Source organism: Fusarium keratoplasticum, chromosome 4 (genome assembly GCF_025433545.1).
Source record: "Fusarium keratoplasticum isolate Fu6.1 chromosome 4, whole genome shotgun sequence".
Lineage (NCBI taxonomy): Eukaryota > Fungi > Ascomycota > Sordariomycetes > Hypocreales > Nectriaceae > Fusarium > Fusarium keratoplasticum.
The window spans coordinates 1,996,991-2,006,031 of record NC_070532.1 but is presented as its reverse complement, the minus strand read 5'-3'; the positions used below and the strand labels follow the sequence as shown (position 1 = coordinate 2,006,031).

At 54.2% G+C, this 9,041-nt stretch overlaps 3 protein-coding genes across 3 annotated transcripts; 1 reads left to right on the top strand and 2 right to left on the bottom strand.

Annotated features, from left to right (window-relative positions):
- Positions 1–1,011: 1,011 nt before the first annotated feature.
- Positions 1,012–3,848, bottom strand: NCS57_00571000 (Ribonucleoside-diphosphate reductase; the record flags this gene model as incomplete). The annotated part of the gene is made up of 4 exons (XM_053055622.1): positions 1,012–1,055; positions 1,112–3,560; positions 3,616–3,773; positions 3,830–3,848. The coding sequence occupies 4 exons, from the start codon at positions 3,846–3,848 to the stop codon at positions 1,012–1,014; spliced, it is 2,670 nt and encodes an 889-aa protein (XP_052914577.1).
- A 937-nt stretch (positions 3,849–4,785) lies between these two features.
- Positions 4,786–6,189, top strand: NCS57_00570900 (uncharacterized protein; the record flags this gene model as incomplete). Its single annotated transcript, XM_053055621.1, has 3 exons — positions 4,786–4,938; positions 5,020–5,197; positions 5,252–6,189. The coding sequence occupies 3 exons, from the start codon at positions 4,786–4,788 to the stop codon at positions 6,187–6,189; spliced, it is 1,269 nt and encodes a 422-aa protein (XP_052914576.1).
- A 95-nt stretch (positions 6,190–6,284) lies between these two features.
- NCS57_00570800 (uncharacterized protein) lies at positions 6,285–7,811 on the bottom strand (the record flags this gene model as incomplete). Its single annotated transcript, XM_053055620.1, has 1 exon — positions 6,285–7,811. One exon carries the CDS (start codon positions 7,809–7,811, stop codon positions 6,285–6,287), a length of 1,527 nt encoding a protein of 508 aa, XP_052914575.1.
- Positions 7,812–9,041: the final 1,230 nt, after the last annotated feature.

Here is a 9,041-nt window from a genome sequence, read left to right as displayed (position 1 = left end):
CCCCTTGATCTGAGCCCAAGTCGTCTGTCCGTCTGCATCGCCGACCCTGAACCTGCCCAGCGTCTTAGACAAGAAAAAAAAAATCCGAGCGTGAGCGTCCGCGTCCAAAGGGAGGACTAAGGTAAGGGGCCGTGGTCGCCCTTGGGACTCACAAGGCTAGGCCGTGGTGGATCACCACCCTCTTCAGCTGAGCTTGCACAGTCCGTCTCTGCACCAGCCTCGAAAGGTGCTGCAACCACCATTGGTCTTGATCCACCTTGCGTTGATGGGCCTGGCCGAGACCATCGCTTCCAGCATCCCTGGATGCTAACAGACGCTTGTCTCACCTTTTTCTCTCTCAATTTTGATAGCCGGCAAATTGTCAATTCCCATCCGGCGGTGATCCCGATGCTTCTCCAATACTGGCTAGCTAGCCTCATTTTATTGTTGTTGCTCGGAAATATTGTCGAGGAAGCAGATGGCATTCGATGCCATATCCTATTTGACCCTCACTCATGCCTATCACAGAGCAAGCACTAAAGATATTGTCTGAGCCTTAACGTGTGGTTTGGATGAAAAGCCGTAAGAAATAATGGATGCCTTACCCCAGACCTTCATATCCCACTACCACGTTGCTACTCCGTACCTACTCTACAATCAACGAAAGACATCCGTGGATACTGACGAAGCCCTGCCTTTGCTTGACAGCTAGCCTCAGTGGTATGTCATACCAGTAGGCCAGCAGCAGTCATCACATCACAATCATGCTCAGAGAGATTCAATGGTATCTTTTTTTGGTGACGCGCAAGCATCAATACTCACTATCTAGACGCGAATCAAGCATTACTACAACAAATACCAGAACGAGCCGACCCAGTCCAACTCGCAAGATAACCTATGCAACCTACTCAAGCAAATACCCAGTGCCGATCCATTACATTTCTCTGTCCGTCATGTCATGCTTCCAACCATGCCTTCATTTTCATCTCATCGATTGTCATTAACACACATTCCGCCAGCAGTCCGTGTTGTTTAGCCACTGCACATGACGCAGGACTCGGGGTTCTCAATGCTGCCTGTAAACCATCAGATTAGCGTCGTCATTCATCCAATAAGGCATTGCATCACTTACACTGCAGGACGGCATCCGAGTAGATGTCCCGCTCACGCTCCTCGCTATCCTTGTCCTGATCCTCAGATTGCTCGCTCTTCTTCAGGCTCAGTTCTTCCTCCTTGACCTTCTCAGCAGGCTCGGTAGGGAGGGCCTTGGGGCTGTCACCCTCCTCGGGGTCAGCCTTGATGGAAGGTGCCCGGCCAGGAATAGCAGAGGCCTGACCTCGGGGGTTGCCAGAGGCGGCGGGCCTGCCTCCGTTCAGCGAGGCCCCAGAAAAGGACGAGGGAGAAGAAATCAGATAACTGGAGCCGGCGGGAGGAGCGCGCTTCTTCAGAGGTCGGATCTGGGCCGAGTTGGTATCGGCGACCTTGAGAGCTTGCTGATCGACGGTGAACTGAATGGGGGCAGCGGCAGCCTGCGTTCGCAGGTAGTACATGCCCGTCTTCAGACCGAGCTTCCAGCCGGCAAAGTGCATGCTGGTGATTTTGCCCATGGTGGGGTCCTTCATGTGGATGTTGAGAGACTGGGACTGATCAATGAAGGCACCTCGGTCGGCGGCCATCTGGACGACCTGGCGCTGGGAAATCTCCCAAACGGTCTTGTAGAGAGCCTTGACCTCGGCGGGGATGTTGGGGATGTTCTGGATGGAACCGTTCTCGGCAATGATTCGGTTCTTCATGGAATCCGACCACAGGCCCATGTCGACGAGATCCTTGAGCAACCAGGGGTTAACGACCTGGAACTCGCCAGCAAGGACACGGCGCTGGTAGATGTTGGAGGTGTAAGGCTCGAAGCACTCGTTGTTACCCAGGATCTGCGAAGTGCTGGCAGTGGGCATGGGGGCAAGCAGCAGACTGTTGCGAATACCATGCTCCTTGACTTGCTCCCTGAGAGACTCCCAGTCCCAGAGGTCAGAGGGCTTCACGTTCCACATGTCGAACTGGAGAATACCCTCAGAGGCAGGAGAGCCCTTGAAGGTAGAGTAGGGACCCTCCTCCTTGGCCAGCTGCACGGAAGCAGTAAGAGCAGCATGGTAGATGGTCTCAAAGATCTGCTTGTTTAGCTCTCGAGCCTCAGGAGACTCGAAAGGCATGCGCAGAGCAAGGAAGGCATCGGCAAGGCCCTGGACACCGACACCAATGGGTCGGTGTCGCATGTTGCTGTTGCGAGCTTCAGGAACGGGGTAGTGGTTCACATCGATGATCCTGTTCAGGTTGCGAACGACAGTCTGCGTGACCTCGTGCAGCTTCTGGAAGTCATAGCAGGCCTCGTCGTAGTTGATGAAAGAGGGAAGGGCGAGGGAGGCAAGGTTGCAGACAGCAACCTCATCAGGGGCACAGTACTCGATAATCTCAGTGCAAAGGTTGGAGCTGCGGATGGTACCCAGGTTCTTCTGGTTGCTCTTGCGGTTGCAGTGATCCTTGTAGAGCATGAAGGGGTTACCAGTCTCGGTCTGAGCCTCGAGGATGGCATACCAGAGCTTCTGGGCCTTCATGGTCTTGCGACCCTTACCGGCCTTTTCATACTTCTCGTACAAAGCCTCGAACTCCTCACCGTAGCAGTCGGCGAGACCGGGACACTCGTTGGGACACATGAGGGTCCAGTCACCGTTCTTCTCGACACGCTTCATGAAGAGATCGGGAATCCAGAGAGCCAGGAACAGGTCACGAGCGCGGACCTCCTCTTTGCCGTGGTTCTTGCGCAAGTCAAGGAACTCAAAGACATCTGCGTGCCAGGGCTCAAGGTAGATAGCGAAGGCACCAGGTCGCTTGTTGCCACCCTGATCGACGTATCGGGCAGTGTTGTTGAAGACACGGAGCATGGGGGTAACACCGTTGGAGGTACCGTTGGTACCGGCGATGTAAGAGCCGGTGGCACGGATTCGGTGCACATTCAGGCCAATACCACCAGCCATCTTGGAAATCATGGCACAGGTCTTGAGAGTATCATAAATACCCTCAATACTGTCCTCCTTCATGTCGACAAGGAAGCATGAGGAGAGCTGAGGCTGGGGAGTACCCGCGTTGAAGAGGGTGGGGGAGGCATGAGTGAAGAACTTGCTCGACATGAGGTTGTAAGTCTCGAGGACACGCTCAATATTGTCACCCCAGATGCCGACAGCCACACGCATGATCATGTGCTGGGGACGCTCAACAATCTTGCCATCAATCTTGAGGAGGTAGGATCGCTCAAGAGTCTTGAAGCCAAAGTATTGGTATTGAAAGTCACGGTCATAGACAATGGCGGAGTCTAGCTCCTCCTTGTGTCGCATGACGCACTCATATGTTTCTTGGGAGATCATGGGTGACGCCCGGTCGTTCTTGGGGTTGACATAGTGGTAGAGGTCGCTCACGACAGCGGACCATTGCTTCTTGGTCTGCTTGTGGAGGTTGGAGACGGCGATACGGGCCGCCAGGATGGCGTAGTCGGGGTGGGTGACGGTCATGTACGCAGCAGTCTCGGCAGCCTGTGAGGTCGAGTCAGCTGGCTGCAGAAGCAATCATGATGGAGATGGGACTTACGAGATCGTCCAATTGGACAGTTGTGACACCACCGTAGACACCCGAGATGACCTTCTGGGTAATGGCAACAGGGTCAACGTGGTCCATGTCAAGGCCGTAACAGAGCCTCGAGACACGGGCGGTGATCTTGTCGAACTGGACGCGCTCCTGGCGCCCATCTGAGAGATCATCAGCTATCATGAGCCATCATGACCAGATTCAAGTCAAAACATACCGCGCTTTCTGACGAACATGATGGCAGTGGGTGAGGGAGGAGGAGGATGAGGAGAGGGCGGGATGAATCGGATGCAAAGCTAATGCAAGGCTCTTCCCTGCTTATAGGAGCAGCTACAAGAGAGAGCAGCGTCCAAAGATATGTGACGCTTGAAGGAGAGATGAAGAATTATCCAGAGTCTGGCGGTTGCTGTGGTATGTCGAGGAAATGGGGGATGCAAAATTGGCGTGGAGGTCGAGGGAGGTTTTAAGGGAAGGCGCGTCTTGGAGACTGCCCGGACGCGACACCAACTTTTCTTAGCGCGACAAACAATGAATGAATGACAGGCGTCGCAGCAGCAGCAACCTATTAAGCACGCCCCGCCTGCAACCTCAGGCAACGCCCCAGTCAATGGACGCCTGCGACAGCCCGAGACGCCCGATTAAGTCCGCCGATTTCCGTGCAAAACAGGGGTCAATCGGGCTCATCCGGCAGCAGCTGAGACGGTGAAGCATCTATATTCCACTAATTCATGCATTTTTACGCCTTGGAAGCATGAGCTATCCATCATGGCTCTCCGATGTCGCGGGACCTGAATGTCCCCCCTGGTTCCCCTGCGCGTTGCCGGAGTGGTGGTGGGGTTCCGATGGGGGGTAAGACACTGGCGCGCGAAGTCACGTGGGTAGATGCACATTATTAATTGAATAAGAGTGGGGGCATTGAAGCGCGTCAACCTCTCGTAAGCCGCGACTGAGCTCGGACTCCGCCAACAGGTTGACGGGAGGATGAGTGAGACCTTGGGACGATAGCGTTAGAGTGAGGTCAAGCAGCCAATAAACGTCGTGCAACGGAACCAGACCAGGCACCAGCTGTGCCTTTTTTTACATCCTGGAAAGGAAAGACAGAAGAATACCTGAGGTTACGGTTGCAGGGCTTCGAGTGACTCAACCTTCAGAGTCAAGACTACGTTCGAGTCCATGATATCGAGACGCATTCTTTCACGTTTTCAACTTCCGTCCAAGACATTTGCTTCCTCCGCCTTTTCGCCGTCAAGGTTTCGCACCATGGCTTCAGAAGCTTCACCGCCTGGGCCCGTGAACGGCTCCGGCTACACGCCCAGATACATCGATGTATGTGCTCTGACCTATATCCGACCCCACTGAGATATTTCCGATCCGAGATATCACTGACACACGGCAACTGTCTAGTAGATTGGTATCAATCTCACCGATCCCATCTTTCGAGGACGATATCATGGCAAGGAGCGACATCCTGATGATCTCACCGCTGTTATTGGCAGAGCTCATGAAGTTGGGTGCACGAAACTCATAGTCACTGGTTCAGACTTGGGCAACTCCCGAGATGCCCTCAAGCTTGCTGAAGACTATCGTGAGTCTCCCTTAACCTGGTGATGCACAGAACAGATCTAACCATCACATGCAGCTGGTTCTGTTTATGGAACTGCGGGTATCCATCCTTGCAGCAGCGCAGTCTTCAGTGAAGCCGGTCCCTCCCACGAGTCCGAGCACACGCTGCCATGCAATCCTGACCCCTCAGCCCCAGTCTCGGAGGAGCATCCTCCCTGCTCAACAAAGACGGAGAAGCTCATCGCGGACCTGACGTCACTCGTGACCGAAGCTCAAGCTTCGGGCAAGAAGAGCCTCGTCGCCATGGGCGAGTTTGGCCTCGACTATGACCGTCTGCACTATTGCTCCAAGACCATCCAGCTTCACTCCTTTGCGGCCCAGCTCAAGGTGGCTGCCTCGATAACACCCCAGCTCCCGCTGTTCCTGCACTCTCGCGCTGCTCATGCTGACTTCGTCCGTCTGCTGAAGGATGCCTTTGGAGAGAAGCTCGAGAGGCTGGAGAAGGGTGGTGTGGTGCACAGCTTCACCGGTACAGCAGAGGAGATGCGAGAGCTCATGGATCTCGGCCTGTACATTGGCATCAACGGCTGCAGCTTCAAGACTGTCGAGAACTGCGCTGTTGTCAAGGAGGTCCACCTCGACCGTCTCATGATCGAGACGGATGGACCCTGGTGTGAGGTTCGACCGAGCCACGAGGGATGGAAATACTTGATCGAAAAGAAGCCTGCCGCCGAGAATGAGCAGAATGGTACTGCTGTCGCTCCAGAGTCTGCTCAAAAGCCACAGAAGCAGAACAAGAAGAACCAGAAGAAGGCGCCTGAAGTCCCCGAACGATTCAAGGTCGTTAAGAAGGAGAAGTGGGAAGAGGGCGCTATGGTCAAGGGACGAAACGAGCCCTGCACCATCGAACGCATCGCCAAGATCATTGCTGGTATCAAGGAGGTCAGTGTCGAGGAGGTTTGCGAAGCCGCGTGGCGGAACACTGTGACAGTATTCGGACTTGAAGACAACTAGGAATTAGACGGGAGCCTGTTCCGTCGAGGGGTATCAACGATAGAAAAAGACATAGACCATGCGCCGTTATAGATCCAAAACCCTCCGTCCATTCATCACATACCCGAGCCCTTGTGTCCCCGTATCCTGCCATGCCTTACAAGCCCTGTCGTCACGCCTTCTTCTCCCGTCATCCACCCCGGCATTCTTTCGCCATCCACTATCCCCGCCTCGACCAGTTGTCGTACGCCAGCCCACACGTGGGAGCCGTTAAACGTTATCTTGACTGTTGGAGTCCATCGATCCGAGTTTCCCCCGTCTTTTCTCGCGTCATCGTCGCCGGCGTTGGCTTCCCGAATAACGGCATCAATCTTGCTTCGTCGACGGCTTGCAGCCCCTGTCGCCGCATCGTCATCCTCCCCTTCCTCATTCATAGGCTCATCCACGTCCGTACTCGTTGAAGGGAATGGATCCTGTATCACGATATCCACTCTCTCCACGCCCTTCCCGTCCGTCACGATGCCTGAGTCGCCAAACCGTGCCTTGGCCGTCAACTTTGCTCTTTTCGCAGCTCGTTGAGATTCTGTTAATTGAGCTCCGCGTTTCTGGCTTAGACTGGAAGATGACGACTCCCTGGAAAGTGGAGGAGTTGGAAGAATGGTATCCAAGGGAGATGTTCTGTTGGACTCATCGGCATAGATGCTCCAGCCGCCTCCCGCAGCATTGGTGCGTCCAGATCCCTTCTTCTCTAGGAGAGCGTCCAAGTTCTTGCTTGTCAGGTTGCCAGCCTTGAGCGTATACCGTTCGCGGGGTCGCGAGAGGGCCTTAGGGACCCCATCAACGATTAAACTCTGCAAGCTCTTGGACTCTCCAAATCCAACGGGACCAGTAGCCTGGGATTTTGTTATGTACAGCGCGGGTGAGCCATCCGGGAAGGCAATGTACACAGTCCTGGAAGAGTCGAAATTGGCGGCCGTCCCTGAAGAATTCCGACTCGACAAAGCAAAATCGGTGTTGTAGGGGGAATCAATGACGAAAATCCGTAAGAGTAAGACCGGCAGATCCCTAGGCCGATGAAAATGATAATGCGCTTTTACGTCGGGTAGCACCTGGGATTGAAGGTTCTGTAGAAATGTTGAAGGGTGAAATCGGGGAATTGCGAGGCTTTCCCGATCAACTTTGAGGACTTCCTCCTCGTCGGCGTTCTGTGAGGGTTGTCTGAGAGGTAGGATCTGATAGGCCGACCATTTCTGAGAAGTAGGATTCTGCTCAAAGAAGGCCAGATCCGCCATTGCCAGCTGATATAGCGTGAGACCCAACCTCCAGTCTCCTTCCAGGATTCGGTTAATCACATCGCGTTTTGACCCCTTTTGTTGTTGCATGTCCAAATAAAGCTGCTGCAGTTCGTCGATAGACTGGCAAGGGGGGTAAATGTCGTCGGTCTCCTCATCCTCATCCTCATCTCTCCTCTCAATGTAGGGAATGGCATTAGCAAGACTCCCATCGTCGAGCCAGTCCAGGGCAAGAGATATGAGAGACTCTCGAGACAGACGATTGAGACTCTTCAGTACAGCCGGATTTGAAGAATCGACGCGAAGAGACGACGGTAGTCTGGCCGTTGTTGGGACTGAGAAGCGGGCCATTGTTGTTTGTTGTTTTAGAGGCCCGGTTACTTGACAGGCATGAACAACCACAATGCGGCGCAAGCAAGGTTGAGAGGTTGAGCAAACCAGCAAGGCTGCCCCGCTGGCCCAGACTGGAGATCAGATGTGAGTTAATTTCCAAGATCCTGCAAATGAACAAATATCGATGCTTTGATGAGTCGCGACACATTCATTCAGTCGCGTCGCAAGGCCTGCCAATGATGGCCACTTCGTGAGCACGGGCCATCTTGCATCTCAAAGGGGAATGGTTGGAGTTAAATCATGTGACCATTCACGTGCCTTTGCATTTCCAGTGAACTCCCCGAAGCTGGGAACGTCTGGAAGTTCTACAGTAATGCCATTCAAGGTGCTCATAGAGCCCAACCAATGGACTGACACCGATGTACGATTCCATGGAGGTTGTCCTCCGCTCGTCATCGGGATTGCAGCCTCTCAAAAGGAGACAAAGCCATCTCGGCTCTAACGATGGGTCGACTCGGACGTGGGCATGGGCTGACTCGGAGATGCGGCCATCCTCCTTCGATTGGTCCAGGACCTCTGGTTGTTCTTCGGGACACTGCCAGCTTTGTTCCAACTCCACCGTCAGGGGATGGCATTCCCAGACTAGCCTGGATGAATTGAAAGGCACGAGACTGGCTGAGCCCAACGGGACAAGGGATAGAAAGCTTAAGAGGAGGACGCTTGGGCCTCAGGGTCCAGAAACCCTACGATGCCACTCATGATGATCCCGAGATGGTGAGGCAAACTATTGACGACACGGCAGGCCATGGAGGGAATTGATTTCCGCCTACAAGTCAGGATTCCCTCTGAAAGCCCCCACGCAGCACAGAGGCAGGGGGTATGACGTTTCCTCGTCGAGGTTGCAGATCCGACCGGCAGATGCGCGAGGACCATCAAGGGCAAAGGGTCGCATTTGCAGGCTTAAGAATAAAGTGTGTGTGGGTGGAAAGCTGTGGGAGCTATTGAAGCTGTGTGAGCGTGTGCCTCGGAACGACACACGGCCCATGAACGGAGGTCAAGCTCCATGGCATGGCTCCTTGATGAGATGTGTCATGGCAAATTCCAATGAGCTGGGGCCGCAGACAAGCGAGACACCGGGGAGACTTGCTTCTGGAGAATGATTCCACAGGTGAGATGCTGGGGCCCCAATTTGTCGGGGAGTTCGGAAAATGGGCGGGATTTGTGGGTGATGAGGATGGGGATTGGCTC